The following is a 16,583-nucleotide window of genomic DNA, read 5'->3' as shown; positions in this document are numbered from 1 at the left end:
GAGACTGTTTATCTCTAGTTAACCACCAGAAAACTGAAAGTGCACTGTGGCTCAAAGTGGTAGAGCACTACCCTTGAGCGGAAGAGCTCAGGGACAGGGCCCAGGCCCACAGTTCAAGCCTCAAGACCAACAACAACAACAAAATGGAGGGCTGAGGGCTAATGCCTGTAATCCTAGCTACTCAAGAGGCAGATCTGAGGATCATGGTTCAAAGCCAGCCTGGAGCTCTGGCTTAAGTGGTAGAGCACCTGCCAAGCAAGCAGGAGGCCCTGGGTTGCATTTCCAGTACAAAAAAAAAATGTTAAATTATAAGCCACAAATCGTCTGGGCCAAGAAATAAAACAACACAAGCACAAGTGGCTCACACCTGTAATCCTCAGGAGGTTGAGATAGAAGGTTCATAGTTCAAAACCAGCTCAGGCAAGAAAGTCTGTGAGTGTCCTATCTCCAATTAACCAGTAAAAAGCTAGAAGTGGAGCTGTGGCTCAAATGATTCAGTACCAGCTTTGTTCAAAAGTTTTCAGGGACAATGTCCAGGTCCTGACTTCAAGAACCAATACAACAACAAAAGCCAGGGGTCTGTAACTCATGCCTGTAATCCTAAGTATTCAGAAGACTGAGATTTGAAGATCATGATTTGATGTCAGTATCAACAGGAAAGCCCATGAGATTTTTCTCCAATTACCAAAAATACCAGAAGTGGAGCTGTGGCTTCCATGGTAAAACACAAGCCTTGATTTAAAAAAAAAAATGCTCAGGGACAATACCCAGGGCGACTCTAAGTTCAAGCCCTAGGGCTGGCACAAAAACAAAACCTGCTAGGAGCTGTGGCTAAGATCTATAATCCTAGCTACTTAGGAGGCTGAGATCTGATGATCGAAGTTAAAAGCCAGCCTAGGCAGAAGAATCTTTTTTTGTTGTTGTTTGTTTGCCAGTCCTGGGGACTGAACTCAGGACCTAAGCACTGTCCTTGAGTCCTTGGGCTTTTTCAAGGCTAGAGCTCTACCACAGGACCACTTCTGGCTTTTTCTATGTATGTGGTACTGAGGAATCGAAACCAGGTCTTTGTGCATGCTAGGCAAGCACAAATTCTCATGACTTTAGTGTCTGGGCTGGCTTTGAATCAAGATCCTCAGATCTCAGTCTCCTGAGTAGCTAGGATTACAGGTGTGAGCCAGCGCACAGGGCTCCATGAGACTCTTGTGGGTGGGGGGCGGTTGTCATGGGGCTTGAACTCTGGACCTGGGCATTGTCCCTGAGCTCTTCAGCTCAAAGCTACCACCCTATCCTTGAACCAAGCCCCACTTCCCATTTTCTAGAGGTTAATTGGAGATAAGAGTCTTAGGTCCTTCTGTGCCTGGGTTGGCTTTCAACTTTGATCCTCAGCTCTCAGCCTCCTGAGTAGTTAGGATTACAGGAGTGAGCCACCACGCCCTGCCTTCCATGAGACTCTTCAATAAAACACCAGAGGGCCAGGAGTTTGGCCTAGTGGTAGAGTGCTTGCCTAGCATGCATGAAGACCCAGGTTCCATTCCTCGGTACCACATACATAGTAAAAAGCCAGAAGTGGTGCTGTGGCTCAAGTGGTAGAGCACTAGCCTTGAGCAAAACAACTCGGAGACTGCATCCAGGCCCTGAGTTCTAGCCCCAAAACTGACAATAAACAAAACACCTGGGCTGGGAGCATGGCCTAGTGGTAGAGTGCTTGCCTAGCATGAATAAAGACCCAGATTCAATTCCTCGATACCACATACATGCAAAAAGTCAAAAGTAGTGCTGTGGCTTAAATGGTAGAGCTCTAGTCCTGTGAAAGCCCAAGAACAGTGCTCAATCCCTGAGTTCAAGCCCAAGGACTGGCAAAAAAAAAAGAAAAAAAAAAACCTGCAGTGTTGGGCTGGGAGCATGGCCTAGTGTGCCTGCCAAACTCCTGGCCCGGGGGGGTCACTTTTTTTTTTTTTTTTTTTGCCAGTCCTGGGCTTGAGCTCAGGGCTTGAGCACTGTCCTTGGACTTTCTCAAGGCTAGAGCTCTACCACTTGAGCCACAGCACCACTTCTGGCTTTTTTTTTCTTTTTTTTATTGTAATTAGTAAAAGGGTTACATGATATTTGCCAGATAGAAGGTGCATTAATTCACATACATTGATAGCCTTTCACACACTTCTGGCTTTTTGTAAGTATGTGGTACCAAGGAATCGAACCCAGGTCTTCGTGCATGCTAGGCAAGCACTCTACCACTAGGCCAAGCTCCTGGCCCCTCAGCTTCTAGTTTTAAATCAACAAGACTTTTCCTCTGCTCCTACTTCCTTGCTTCATTTTTCCTCTTAAGCCTGCATGACCCCCAACGTTGTGTGCATGCATGTGTGTGTGGACAGATAGACACTCAGCTCACATCCTTTTTGGTAGTTAAATGGAGGTAAGAATCTCCTAAGAGCTGGGCACAGTGGCTCATGCCTTTAATTTTAGCTACTCAGGAGGCTGAGAGCTGAAGATCACAGTTCAAAACCAGACTGGGCATTAAAGACTGTAAAACTTAGCACCATGGGGCCGGGAGTTTGGCCTAGTGGTAGAGTGCTTGCCTAGCATGCATGAAGACCCAGGTTCAATTCCTCAGTACCACACACATAGACAAAAGCCGGAAATGGTGCTGAGGCTCAAGTGGTAGAGCTCTAGCTTTGAGAAAGTCCAAGGACAGTGCCTAGGTCTTGAGCTCAAGCCCAGGACTCGGGGTGGGGGGGGAAACATCACCAGTTAACCACCAGAAAACTGGAAGTGGTGCTGTGACTCAAGGGATAGTGCAGTAGCCTTGAGCTGAAGAACTCAGGAACAGTGCCCAGGCCTAGAGTTCAAGCCACACCACCGACAAACAAACAAAACCCTCCCATACGGGGGCTGAAAGTTTGACCTAGTGGTAGCGTGCTTGAGTAGGATGCAAGAAGACCTGGGTTCGATTCCTTGGCACAACATACATAGAAAAAGGCAGAAGTGATGTTGTGGCTCAAGTAGTAGAGCTGTAGCCTTGAGAAAGCCCAAGGACAGTGCTCAGGCCCTGAGTTCAAGCCCCAGGACTGACAAAAATTTTAAAAAGAAAAGAACCTCAGCACGGCACTGTAGCTCATGCCTGTAATCCTAGCTACTCAGGAGGCTGAGATCTGAGGATCAAGGTTCAAAGCTAGGTGAGGCACAAAAGGACTCTTATCTCCAATTAACTTCTAGAAAACAGGAAGCGGGGTTTGGCTGAAGGGTAGGGCAGTAGCCTTGAGCTGAAGAGCTCAGGGACAGTGCCAGAGCTCAAGCCCTATGAAAGCATCTCCCAGATTTTTCTGCCTGGGCTGTTTTCCAACTGGGATGCTGCGATTTTTAGCTTCTTTATTAGCTGGGATTACAGATATGAGTTCCTGGCAGGAGGGTGAAGTTTCTTAGTGCAACTATTCTGTTCTAGAATGTTAGCCCCAAGAAAGAGAGAAAGGGTCTGTTTCTTTGCTCAGTTCCTGGAATTATGCCTGGCAATCAGGAGCCACTGAAGACATGCCCTGGCCACTGTCCTTTGTGTGGCGGAAGGGCTGGCCACGGCCTTCCGGCCCAGACTTCCTCTTCAACTGCTGGCTCCCACCAGTGCTCAGAGGCAGGAAACAGAAGGTGCCAGAAGCAATAGGCTGCTCTGATGACCTGAGGCCAGGCATTGGCTCAGGATTCTGACAGTGAATCGTTAGGGGAGGGGGGGCATCCACCCAGGGAACTGCAGGAAATATTAGGTGCCATAATTCATGACAATAACCATGATAATAAACCCAGTAATAATAATAAAAAACCCCACAGGTCACTCTTAAGTAGAGGGGGACACGAGCTTGGCATTTAGTACAACGAAGTGGCTTCTCTTTTTTTCTTCTTTCCTTCCTCCCTCTCTGATTTTTTTTGTTGTTGGTTTTTTGGCTCAAGGCTAGCACTCTACGATTTGATCTACAGGTCTAGTTGTGGCATTTTTTTTTTTTTTGGACAGTTTCCTGGTAGCTTAGTCTCACCGACTTCTGCCTAAGCTGGCCTTGAACCGTGATTCGTGTATCTAAGCCTCCTGAATAGCTAGGATGGCAGGCCTGAGCCCATGGCACTGGGATCCTCGGATGTTTTTGCTTTCTTCTTCCCATGACTGACCCTCAGCTTCACTGGTGCCAAGGGCTCCTCCTTCAAGCTCTGCCTCCTGCCCTGCCCTCGTTCTTTCAAAGCAGGGCTGAACCCCCAACACCCCTCACACCTGATACTGGAGGAGAGACCATGGAGCCGAGGAAGACTCGGCTCTTCTAGAATTTCCTGGTTTTAGACCTGGCCAGGGCTCTGCAGGCCCCACAAACCACCAGGGCCTTAAGGGGATTTCCCAGCTTGGGGACTTTCCATGTGACAAGGGCCAAGTAGGATGGTTGGCTGTATTTCAGGACAGAGGGAGTTCCCCTGAATTAGCCAGCAGCTCCCACCAGACCTGGGGAAAGCCAGGAGCTGGCAAGTTACAACAGATCCCCTGGGTGGGTTTTACGAGTGGGAGAGGTGAGCTTACAGATAGCTCTCCCTTGTATCACAGGGGAGTCAAAAGTTTCCTGGGACTCTTTCCACAATCCCGTCCCACTGGACACACGTGTGAACTGAAAGCCCCTGGGAAATTTCACACGGGCAACCCGGCAAGGAAAAAGCAGGTACGTGGCCAAAGACTGGCACTGAAAAACCCACGATGAAATCTCAACTCTGCCACTGTGCGACTCTGAGCTGCAACGGAGATCTTGGGAAAGAGAAGCAGGAGGGGCTTGTGTCTCAAGGCTATGTAGTAAACTATCTCAACAAAACAAAGCTTGGGCCCAGCTACTGTGAAGGCAGGTTAGAAAAATCATGGTTCCACACTAGCCCTGACAGCTGATAGACCCCCATCACAATCCACCAGCGATATGGTGCTGTACACCTGCCACGTCAGCTATTTATGAAGCATAAACAGTCCTGCAGTCCCGTGGTACACAATGGCTTGGACAAAAAGCAAGAAACGAACACCCAAAATAACTAAAAGCAAATAGGCTGGAGGTTTGGCAAAGTCCAGGGTGAGTGGTTATTTATTTAAACATATTCCTCAGCTAGGTGCCAGTGGCTCCTGCCAATAATCTTAGTCACTCTGTGCAGCCTGCCACTGCCACCTAGTGGTAGTGCTCAAGACCAGCAGGTCTGGTGGCTCTTTCATGTATTGCTTTGGCAAAGGTTTCCTGAGGGCCTACTGTGTGCCAGGCTCCCTTGCCTCCCATGTTAGGAGAGAATCTGTTTGAGCCTTGACGGAACCTCTGGTACATGGGGGAAAGCTTAATGCACCAGTCAGCAAGGAGAGGGACGTGGTGAGAACTAGGACTGGGCCACTCTGGGAGATGGGGTTGAGCTGTGGGTTCCATGACAAGTCTTTCCTGGACATGACGAACTCTTGGAGCAGCGGCTGGGGGGTGGGGAGGAGATAGAGTCCCAGGCCCAGAGTTCAAGCCCCACGATTAACAAGGAAAAAAACAAAAAAAAAAAAAACACCAGGGTGAAATCTGAGGATTGTGGTTTGAAGACAGACCAGGCAGGAAAGTCTATGGGTCTCTTGTCTGCAATGAACTGAGAAAAAGATGGAAGTGGGTTGGCTGAAAATGTGGTAGAGTGCTTGCCTAGCATGCATGAAGGCCTGGGTTTGATTCCTCACTACCACAGACACAGAAAAAGCCAGAAGTAGTGCTGTGACCCCAGTGGTAGAGTGCTAGCCTTGAGCAAAAGCAGCTCAGGAACAGTGCTCGGGCCCTGAGTTCAAGCCCCAGGACGGTCAAAAAATAAATAGTGCCAGGCATGGTGGCTTAAACCTGTAATCCTTGCTATTCAGGAGACTGAGGATCATGGTTCAAAGCCAGCTTGGGCAATAAAGAACAGGAGACTCTTATCTCCAGTTAATCACTAGAAACGGGAAATGGTGCTGTTGCTCAAGGGGTAGAGCAGTAGCCTTGAACTGAAGAGCTCAGGACAGTGCCCAGGCCCAGAGTTCAAGCCCCACACCCCCCCACACACAAAATTAATAATAACATAATAAAAAATAAATGGCAGAAAATATAAAGTTTACATGGCTCAGTTGAGCGTGAGTAGGCTGGGAAGAAAGGGTGTCAGGTATGAGACTTGGAGCCCTGTGCCCTGCAGGGAGCACAAGGGCTTTGGCCCTGAGAAGAGGGATTCAGGGAGGTCCTGGGGACACTGCCCTGACTCAACCTCACAGACGCCCTCTGGTGGCTGCCTGGGGGAGGTGGCAACAGGCTTTAGGAAGTAATGGGGACCCCTGGTTTGCAAGACCGCAGATCCCCTGTGGAGGTGTGGTTGGTGTGTGTGTGTGGGGGGGTTGTGGGGAGGGGGAAAGAAGGGACAGTGAGCCAGGGGGTTCCTCTGACGCAGTGGCACCTGGAAGAAAACTGGTGGTGGAACAGCATGGAGATGGGAACTAGGCAGCAGCAAGCCCACCGAGTTCCACACCTGCCCCCCACAAAGGAAGGGCTGTGCCCCCATGAGCATCTGACATCCTTTATTAGACCATTTCATAGAAGAACGGACAGCAGAGGGACCGTGACGTGAAGACCCACAGTGCTGGCCCCTTGGCTGGCACACACACCCCAACCCAGAGGATGGGCCTGACCACCTCTGCCCCTCCCTGGACCCCCAGGCCTTTGGCATAATGCTGATGGGGCTGCAGGCAGTGAGGCCCCTTGACTCAAAGCAGACACTCTGGGGGAGGGGGAGGAAGGGGTGCCCTGGGAGTGGGGCTGGGAGAGCAGCGAGGGGAGGAAGCTGGGAACTGGGGAGACTATTTTCATTTTTCTGAAAAGGGGTGCAGGAGGCCCTCAGGGAGGCGCCCGCTGGTGGCAGTGGCTGGAGGGGAGGTCAGGCGCTGACATCTTTCTCGTCACCTGGTTGGGGGGCGGTTTCCAACACTGGGTCCCCGGGGCCCGCCTCCTCCCCCTCCTTGGCCTCGCTGGACTTGGAGTTGGGGACCCAGAGGCCGGAGTCGATGCAGCGTTGCATGTGGTACTTGGCTTCCTGCAAGGGGAAGGACCAGGGGGTGAGGCAGGCCGGGCACACCTGGTGGCCCAGAATCTGTGTCCTGGTTGTGATGTGCAGCACGGCAGGCAGTGATCACGCAGGCCACGGAGCCCATGTGTGGGCTTGAAGGAAGGAATTTGTCTTTGGTGCTAGGCATTGAACCCAGGATACACCAGGCAGACATTTGTATCCTTGCCCAGAAGCAGAGCTTTCAAATTTTTAATTCATTTCAATTTCAAAAGGAGTCAGAGCCAAGCACAGTGGCTTGCCTGTAATCCTTGCTACTTAGAAGGCTGAGATCTGAGGATTAAGGTTCAAAGCGAGCTTGGGCACAAAAGGACCCAACACCCTTATCTCCAATTAACCTCTAGAAAACAGGAAGTGAGGCTTGGCTCAAGGGTAGGGTGGTAGCCTTGAGCTAAAGAGCTCAGGGACAGGGAAAGCGCCCAGGCGGAGTTCAAGCCCCATGACCCACAAAACAAACAAACAAACAAATAAATAAAATAGAAAATGAAAGGTAGCCAGGCATTGAGTTCTCACACATGTAGTCTTAGCTACTCAGGAGGCTGAGATCTGAGGATTGTGGTTGGAAGTCAGCTTGGGCAGAAAAGTCCCCAGGAGACTCATCTCCAACAAATTATTCAAAAAAGCCAGGAAGTGGTACTACGGCTCAAGCAACAGAGTTCAAGACTTGAGCACAGAGGCTCAGGGACAGCGCTCAGGCCCTGAGTTCATGCTCAAGACCAGCAAAAATAAAAGATAAAAAAATAAAAAACAGCCAGGTGCCAGTGGCTCACACCTATGATCCTGGCTACTCAGGAGGCTGAGATCTGAGGATCGAAGTATAAAGCAAGCCTTAGCATGAAAGTCTGTGAGATTCTTATCTCCAATTAACCACTGGAAAATGGGAAGTGGTGCTGAAGCTCAAGTGGTAGAGCGCTTGCCTTGAGTTGAAGAGTTCAGGGACAATGCCCAGGCCCAGAGTTACAGCCCCAGGGCCGACAAAATATACAAACAAATAAAAATAAAAATAGTAATAATAAAACATAAAATAAAGGTGGCCAGGTGTTGCTGGCTCACACCTGTACAATTGCAGATACTCGAGGATATGAGATCTGAGGATCAAGGTTTATAAGCCATCCCAAGCAAGAAAGTCCAGGAGACTCTCAGTTAACCAGCCAAACATCAGAAGTGGAAAGTGGTCCAATTGGTAGAGCACCACAACTGTAAAAGCTACGGGACAGTGCCTAGGCAAAGTTCAAGTCCCAAGACCAGTACCCAGGCCGGTGCCAGGCACACACACTGCACTCCCACCCCTCCCGGCACACTCGGAGGCCAGAAGACGGCTACTCACACTGGGGTCCATCTTGCTGATGGCGTCTTGGAGCATCTGCACGTCCTTGACGTCAAAGCACTTCTGCAGCTCCTGAGGGGGCGTGGGCCAAAGATCAGGGGTCAGGGCCTTGAGACCCACTGAACTGCCTGGGACCCCCCCGACCACCCCCAGCCTTGGACACTCACCTCTGGGAGGGACTCGTAGACTTCCACGGGGTCCAGGCCACCGGGGCCCAGGCGCTTCTTCCGCTCCTCTGCCTCGTACTCCTTCATGGCCTTCTCGATGCGCAGCTTGGCGCGGCCGCGCACGCGCTCTTTGAAGGCAGACAGCTCATCGTTGAAGCCCTCCATGTACTGGCGGTCTGCCGTCTGCGGAGGATGGGGTGCTTACTGAGGGACCAGGGACCGCCCCTGTCCCGAGTCTCAGTGAGGCAGCTGCTTTCCTAAGTGTCCGAATGGGAAAAAAAAAGACACCCCAAACAACCGTGCAGATGCACTTACTCCCCCAAATCGCAGCCACGGGCAGATCTCCTGTTGCTCCAGGTTCAAACTCTGGCAGCCAGCTTGTCACGTCTCACCTGTCCCCCAGCACGGAGGCTGAGTCCCACTGAGGACCCTGATCTGTGGAGTACGGGACCCCCTACCTTGATCTTGGTGAAGAACTGCCGGAAGCAGGCCCGCGGGTCCACCTTCAGGCTCTTGGCTAGCTCCAGGATGAACTGCATGACAATCGTTTGGTGGGCCACCTGCTCCATCAGCGCACATTTCTGCCAGGAGGAAGTGGCGGGAGGTCACCAAGGGCCGCTCAAGAAGAGGCAGTATCCCAGCAGGGGCCAGCCCGGCACGGGGCTCGGCTCACCTCCTCCACTTCGAGGTCAATGCACCAGATAACCAGGTAGTTCGCTGTCTCCTCACACACCAGGTGTACGTTGTCCGACAGGTATTTCTGGCTGTCGTCCCAGCGGCGGAGCATGCCTAGGGAAGGACACGGGGAAAGTTCTAGAAGGGCCTGCCCTCCCTGGCTTCATCTTCCATTCTTGGGGGACCCTTTCCTCCCCACCCCACTCACCAAAGTGCTTGATCTGCTTCTCGTACTTCTCCACGAACGTCTTGTGTTTCTGCTCTCTCACCTCCTCCGAGTCCTCCTCCGCCTTCTCAGGCTTGGTATTCACCATGCTCTGTGACAGGGCGAGAGGGGGAGTGGGCTGGGGTCCGGCTGCGGGGCGCCGGGTGCGCGGGGGCGGGGGCCGCGGCCGCCGCGCCCATCCCGTCCACGGTGGAGCTGGTGGCGACGCCATGTGCATCAAGGTGGCGGGAGCGTGGGCGTGGGCCTTGGGGCAGATCAGAGGGGACCGGTGGGGTGCTTCAATAACTGCCCCCCGCCCCCCGCTCACAAAGCCCGGGGTCCCCACCCCGTCCCACTCAATTCTTTCAGACAGTGCTGAAGGCAGCAAACCCAAAGCCTGCACCTGTTAGGCCCAGCTAGTCCCGCCCCCCACCGGGCCTGATTGGACCCGAGTGGTTCCCACGCCCTGCCCCGCCCCTCGAGGCGGGGCTTCCCGCGCATGCGTGCCGGCCCCCAGGCCCCTCTGCCGCCGCGCCCACCTTGCTGAAGCCGTCCTTGCTGAGCGTGTCCACGTTCCAGGGCATGCTCTTCTCCTTCTTGCGCATCTCGTCCAGCTTCTGCTCCCAGCTCCGCTCCTCCTTGCGCAGCTGCTGTGCCTCGGCCTGCAACCGCTCGAGCTCTGCCTGGCCACCCTCGGCCACCTCCAGCTCCTTCAGCTTCCGCTGGCACTCCGCCACCTTCCGCTTGCACTCGCGGCAGCCCCGGTCCAGCTCCTCCTTCTCCTTCTGGAACTGCTCCATGCGCTCCACCCGAGCCTGCGGGCACGCGGGACCGCATCACTCCTGGCTCCCGCCAGGTCCCCATTCTGTCCCAAATCCTTGGTGGCTATCCTGGCTACGCGCCAGGCCAAGGCCTGCCACCGTGTCAACTACCTCCTCTTGTAACTCCAGGGCCTTTGCATTAGCTACTCCCATGTCACCAAAGGCCACACCCATCTCCTGCCTGCCTCCTCCCTGGGCTCTGCCCCGTCCCTGGGATTTCATTTCTACCTGCTTCTTCACTTCTGTCCACTCCTGGCCTGGCCAAGGACCATGGCAGAGGCCATTCAGCTCCATCCACCTGCCTGCTGTCCACCCCTGCAAGCTGCTTCCCCAATCCTCCTCTACCAGCTATCCGGACCCCAAGCCACTGGTGGGCAGCCCTACCTTCATCCTATCTGGTCCCAACCAGCTCTCTCCACCACTCACCCCTGCTTGGCCCCAGCTGCCCTCACTACCCAGGGCTCCTGAGTGAGCACTAAGAGATACCCGGCTTCAAACCCTTCCCGCTCCAATCTGCGCTTGTAAGACACTTGAGGGGTCTTTGAGACCTGACTTAAGGTGGGGTCATGTGACAATCCCACACCAGGAAAAAGGCAATGTGCTGATAAAACCTGCAGCCTCAACTCCCAACTTAGCCTGCAGTAAAGCTAAAAAAATCTCCTGATGTAATGCTATTTTATAACGCAAGGTTATTACAACAAAGTGTTCAACCCCTCCTGTTATTTATTTCATTCACACAGGATCTCCCAAAATCGCCCAGGCTGCCAGGAAACCCTGGGTTCAAAGGACCCTCCTGCCTCCACCTGACAAGTAGCTGGGAAGCCCAGAGTGTACTACCCTACCGGGATCTCATGTGATTTCCTGACCACTGTAAAACATAAAAGTTTATTAAAAAGAGAATAGAGGGGCCGGGAGTTTGGCCTAGTGGTAGAGTGCTTGCCTAGCATGCACGAAGACAAGGGTTCCATTCCTCAGTATCATACATATAGAAAAAAGCCGGAAGTAGTGCTATGGCTCAAGTGGTAGAGCTCTAGCCTTGAGAAAACCCAAGGACAGTGCTCAGGCCCTGAGCTCAAGCCTAGGACTGGCCAAAATAAATAAATAAATAAATAAAATAATTACAAAATAAAAAATTCAAAAAAAAAAAAAAGAAAGAAAAAGAAAAAGGAAACGTCAGAAGTGGTGCTGTGGTTCAAGTAGTAAGTGGTAGAGTGGTAGCCTTGAGAAAGCCCAAGGACAATATTCAAGCCCTGAGTTCAAGTCCCAGGTCTGGCAAAAAAAAAAATAAAACAATAAAAAATAAATCGAGCAAGATAGCACACAGCAGAGGTACCAGCTAACTGGGAGGAAGAGGTGGGAGGATCACAGTGCAAGTTCAGTGTAAGCAAAACCCAGACCCTATCTGAAAAGTAATGGAAATAACTACAGCTTAGAGACATGGCACCCGAGGTTAAGGCTATGACTTCAATGCCAGTTTAAAAAAAAAAAATCTACCAGGGTCAGGCACTGGTGGCTCTTGCCTATAATCTCAGCCACTACTCAGGAGGCTGAGATCTGAGGATGGTGGTTCAAAGCCAGCCTAATTGACCACCAGAAAACTGAAGGAGCACTTTGGCTCCTTGAGCAAAACGAGTGTGCCCAGGCCAGAGTTCATGTGCCATGATCAACTTCAAAAAAAAAAAAAAAAAGCCACTCATGGAATTATCCATTATCACAAGGCAGCAACTATGTGCAGTAGGAGCAAAGGAAATATTGGAATGAAACCTTCTAGGTAGGGCAGCCCCTACCCCCAGAGGTGGCCACTGTCATTCCCAGCTACCCAAGGGGACAGCCTCTCTCTGGGGACCAATCTGAAGACAGCTTAGCTCCCTGGAGTGCTCAGCTCTGTTTCTGCCTTCTGACAAGGGCGTGTCACACAGCAGCCAGCTCAGCTGCCATCAGGCAACCTAGGTTCACTCACTCTGGACCTTGCTTTGCCTCTCTGGGAACTGGGGCTGCCAGAAGTGCTGAAAGAGACTGAACAGCACACGTGGTTCGGACATTACTCAGTGTCTCCTGGCCAGCCCTGAGGCCTTAGTGGCTATCACTGACTACTGTGCTTTCTGAGCCCAAGGGAGCAGTGAGACCCCTTGAGCCTAGACAACTCCCCCCACCCCAAGTCAGACAGAGCCCGGCCATGGGCTTATGTCACTCAGGAACCTTCTTGATGTTGTCTGTGGGTGCCTTGGCTGAGCTTTGGGATGGCAGGAAGCTGCCAACCTGCTGGGCCCTTGCTGGATGGCCTCCACTCTCCCCAGTGTCCTCTGAATGACCGCCAGGGACACCAAAGCCAAAAGAAAAAAGGCCACATGGAGCTGGGGGTGACAGCAGTCTCCAGAGCCCAGACATTAACTGGGGGGGGGGGCGTGGCTGTGGCACACAGGGCAGGGCAGAAGCTCCAGGAGGAAAAGGCTGCTACAGGTGTCATGGTCCTGCCTTCAACATAGGGAAACTGAGGCTCATGGAATCTCAGTGATACACCCAGAAAGAGCCATAAGAAACCACTGATGTGGCACTGATGTGCCAGGGGCTCACGCCTGTAATCCTAGCTACTCAGGAAATTGAGATCTGAAGCTGGCGGTTCCAAAGCTGGCCAGGGCAGAAAAGTCCCCTCGAGACCCATATCTTCAATTAAACACTCAAAAACCTGGAAGTCAGAAGTTGGCTGGGCACCGATGGCTTACACTTGTAATCCTAGCTACTCAGGTAGAGTTATAGCATAGAACACAGAGAGGCTCAGGACAGCATCCAGCCCCACAACTAACAACAACAACAACAACAACAACAAGACCACTAATGGTAACAGAGAGCAGAAGAGGGGGCTGGGAGAGATTCCCTCTTCCCCTTTCAGTCCTTCGCAATTTTTCTTTCTTTTTTGGGGGGTACAAGTATTGGGGCTTGAACATAAGGTATTATCCCTTAGCTTTTTCACTCAAGGCTGGTGGCTCTACTTTCAGCTTTTTGCTAGTTAACTGTAGGTAGAGTCTCACAGCTTTTCCTGCCCAAGCTGGCTTTGAACCATGATCCTCAGAGCTCAGCCTCTTGAGTGGCTAGGATTATAGACCCTAGTCAGCAGCCCCTGCTCCATTATCCTTTCATTCTTTAATTAATTTATTATTTATTGCTAGTCCTGGGGCTTGAACTCAAGGCCTGAGCAGTGTCCTTGGGCTTTCTCAAGGCTAGAGCTCTACCACTTGAATCACAGAACCGTGTCTAGCTTTTTCTGTGAATGTGGTATCAAGAAATGTGCATGCTAAGCAAGCACTCTGCCACTAGGCCCACAGCTTCATTTCATCCTTGAAAGGATCTCAATCTGGGCCCGGAAGTGTGGCCTAGTAGTAGAGAGCTTGCCTAGCATGTATGAAGACCTGGGTTCAATTCCCCAGAACATACATAGAAAAGCTGGGAAGTGGTGAGTTCAAGCTCCAGGATTCGTCCCCCCCCAAAAAAATCTCAATCTGAGGAATGACAAAAGTCCATGAGACCCTTCTTTCCAGTGAACCAGTGCTGTGGCTCAAGTACCAGAGTGCTAGCTTTGAGCTGAAGAGCTCAGGGACAGAGCCCAGGCCCCAGAGTTCAAGCCACACACACGGCCGGGGACCAGGAACTGCTGGTGGTAATGCTAGCTTAGGTACTCAGGAGGTAGAAATCCAAGGACTCAGTTTTAAGCTAGGAAAATCCGTGATACTCTTATCTCCAATTAACCACTCCCAAACTGGAAGTAGAGCAGTGGCTCAAAGTGGTAGAGCACTAGCCTTGAGCACAGAGGCTCAGAGACAATGCCCAAGTCCTGAGGTCAAGTGCAATGAGTACACTCCCCCCTCCCCCCACAAAAAAAATCTATAATCTATAATACCCAAGTTTCAGGAGGCTAAGACAAGAGGATTCTGAGTTCAAAGCCAGCTTGGACTTCCTGGAGACCCAGACTCTCACACTGGCACTGAGAAGTTCTGAGTCACTTCACATCCTGAGACAAGAAAGGGCAGAGCTGAGTTTAGAACCCAGCTCTGAAGGTAGGCTGCAGTACTGGGGCCACCTGCCTCCCTATGGGAGCCTCAACCCCAGACCAGAAGCTGTACCTCCCACCAAGGAAGGGGAGGCCATACCCGCAGAAAGACTAAACTATTGTCAGGCAGTAGTAAGATTAACCTCTTTATGTGACACAAATAGATATTCCTAAGAATAGACTGCTGAGATCTACTTAAGTATTAAATATTCTACGATGAAATGTTATACACAGCATGACACAGAAGTATGGGAACTTTCTTTCTTCCCACACTCCAGTGGTTTGCCCAGGAGACTTTGGCTTCCAAGGTAGGCCTGGGGGAGGAAGGGGGTGCATGGAACCAAGGCACACTCAGAAATGGAAGTGGAAAAAAGACCTTTATAGGCATTTCTGGGTTGCCACAAGGAAGGAGGATACAAGAAATTCCTAGCTGGGCACTGGTGGCTCACACCTGTAACTCTAGCTACTCAGGAGGCTGAGATCTGAGAATTGTGGTTCAAAGACAGCTAGGGCAGGAAAGTCTGTGAGATTCTCATTTCCAATGAACCACCAGAAAAGCAAAAGTGGAGCAATAGCCTTGAGCAAAAGAGCTCAGAGACAGTGTCTAGTCCCTGAGTTAAAGCCTACCAACCCACATAAAAAAAGAAATTCCTAACTGGAAAGTTTGGAGAGGTTTATGTCTTCCATTTGAATATCATGGACATAAGCACTTGATTTGGGGGAACAGGAAGCTGGATAACTGGGTCATCAAGCCATTTCATTAGTCCCTGAAAACTGCTGGATATAAAGAAGGGTGGTGAGATATGGATCACCCAGACTTGTGGGGGAGGGGGAGTATCTGTCCTAGTTACATCGATTTTTCTCTTTCTACAATTAACCACTAGAAAACAAGAAGTGGTGCTGTGTGGTCCAGGGGTAGGGTGGTAGCCTTGAGTTAAAGAGCACAGGGACAAGAGTTCAAGCCCCACGACCGACAAAAAAAAAAAAGGAAGGAAGAAAGCAGTAGTGATTTTGGACTCAGACCAAGAATCTCTGAATTAAATTTGGACAATCTGAATGCCAGGGACTAGCACATCGAGTTAGAAATGGAAGGGAAAAGCAAGGTGGATTTGCGGGGTGGGGTCCCTGGCTTGCTGGAGGTCAGTGACAACTTCCAGTGATGGCAAAGGAAGATGGTTTTGGGGGTGGGCAGCGTTGGGGGGGGTCTACAAAACTAGGCAGGAGAAGAGGCTCCGGTCGGGGGCGGAAGTTGGATGGGCGGGGTTTCCTGGAATAATGGGAAATAGGGTCCACAGGAGATGAGGCCAGAGGAGGGGCTGGAACTCCATGCTACCTCAGGATGGAGCTGGTGGCTTTCGAAACCTCACGTCCTGGGAGGGGTCGAAGGGGGTCATGGATGGTGGTGGGGTGTGTGTGTGTGTGGGGGGGTGCTGGTATCACAGAGCAGGAAAATCTTGAGATAGGACCCCAAGTTCCTTGTTAGATCCGGACCAGGAGTAAGATCTCTAAATGAGAATCCTGGATCCAAAACCCGGGGAAAACAGACGCTAGTACTCTAGGGGGATCCCCCCAATCAAAAGCGAGTCCCTGAGCAGGATAAGGGATCGTCTACAATGTGCAGGTCTGACTCCCCCAGAAAACATCCTGGGTGTAAGTGAAAGGTCCCTGGGATTGCGGGGAGCGGTGGGGGGGGTCCCCCACGTCAAAGCTGAGCTTGTGAGTCTAGGTCAGAATAAAATCCCCTAAGTCCCTCGCCAGAGAGCAAAGGGGGGACCCCTGAAATGGAGAACAAGGGTCTCAGGGACGCCCAGGCAGGGCTGGGCGAGAGAGGGGGCCGCGGCGGGGGGATCCCTGAGGCGAATCGAGGGTCATGCAAATCCCAACAGAAATGCCCAGTGTCCGCCTGCGGGGGCCCCCGGGCGGGGTGAGGAGCGGGGTCCGGGAGGAGGGGACGGGGAGGGACGGCGCGCACGCTCTACCTGATGCCGCCAGCGGAAGAGGCTGGCCGTGTCGATGTTGGGGTGCGTCTCGTCCTCATCGTCGGACACTTCGATGTGGTCCCACACGCTGTAGTCCACCATCTTACCTCAGCGGCCCAGGCCCCGCTCAGGTTCCGGTATCGGCGGTGGTGGCGGCGGCGGCGGCGGCGACAGGGGCGGCAGCAGTAGTGCTGGAGCCTCAGGCTGCGAAGCCCCGCCTCTTCCGCTTCCGACTGGACCCCTCCACACACGCGCGCCCCGCC

At 52.0% G+C, this 16,583-nt stretch overlaps 1 protein-coding gene across 1 annotated transcript; it reads right to left on the bottom strand.

Moving 5' to 3' along the window:
* Window positions 1-6,542: 6,542 nt before the first annotated feature.
* Window positions 6,543-16,555, bottom strand: Cdc37 (cell division cycle 37, HSP90 cochaperone). Its single transcript, XM_090337350.1, has 8 exons — window positions 16,321-16,555; window positions 10,015-10,290; window positions 9,479-9,587; window positions 9,269-9,384; window positions 9,054-9,176; window positions 8,596-8,778; window positions 8,429-8,500; window positions 6,543-7,071 (listed from the first exon to the last, which is right to left on the bottom strand). The coding sequence occupies exons 1-8, from the start codon at window positions 16,420-16,422 to the stop codon at window positions 6,916-6,918; spliced, it is 1,137 nt and encodes a 378-aa protein (XP_090193476.1). The 5' UTR covers window positions 16,423-16,555; the 3' UTR covers window positions 6,543-6,915.
* Between the last annotated feature and the right edge of the window lie 28 nt (window positions 16,556-16,583).

The sequence above is a fragment of the Megascapheus bottae genome, chromosome 1 (genome assembly GCF_031878675.1).
Source record: "Megascapheus bottae isolate mThoBot1 chromosome 1, mThoBot2.hap1, whole genome shotgun sequence".
Taxonomy (NCBI): Eukaryota; Metazoa; Chordata; class Mammalia; order Rodentia; family Geomyidae; genus Megascapheus; species Megascapheus bottae.
Note: the sequence above shows the minus strand (reverse complement) of the source record. Positions and strands in the feature narration are given on the sequence as shown.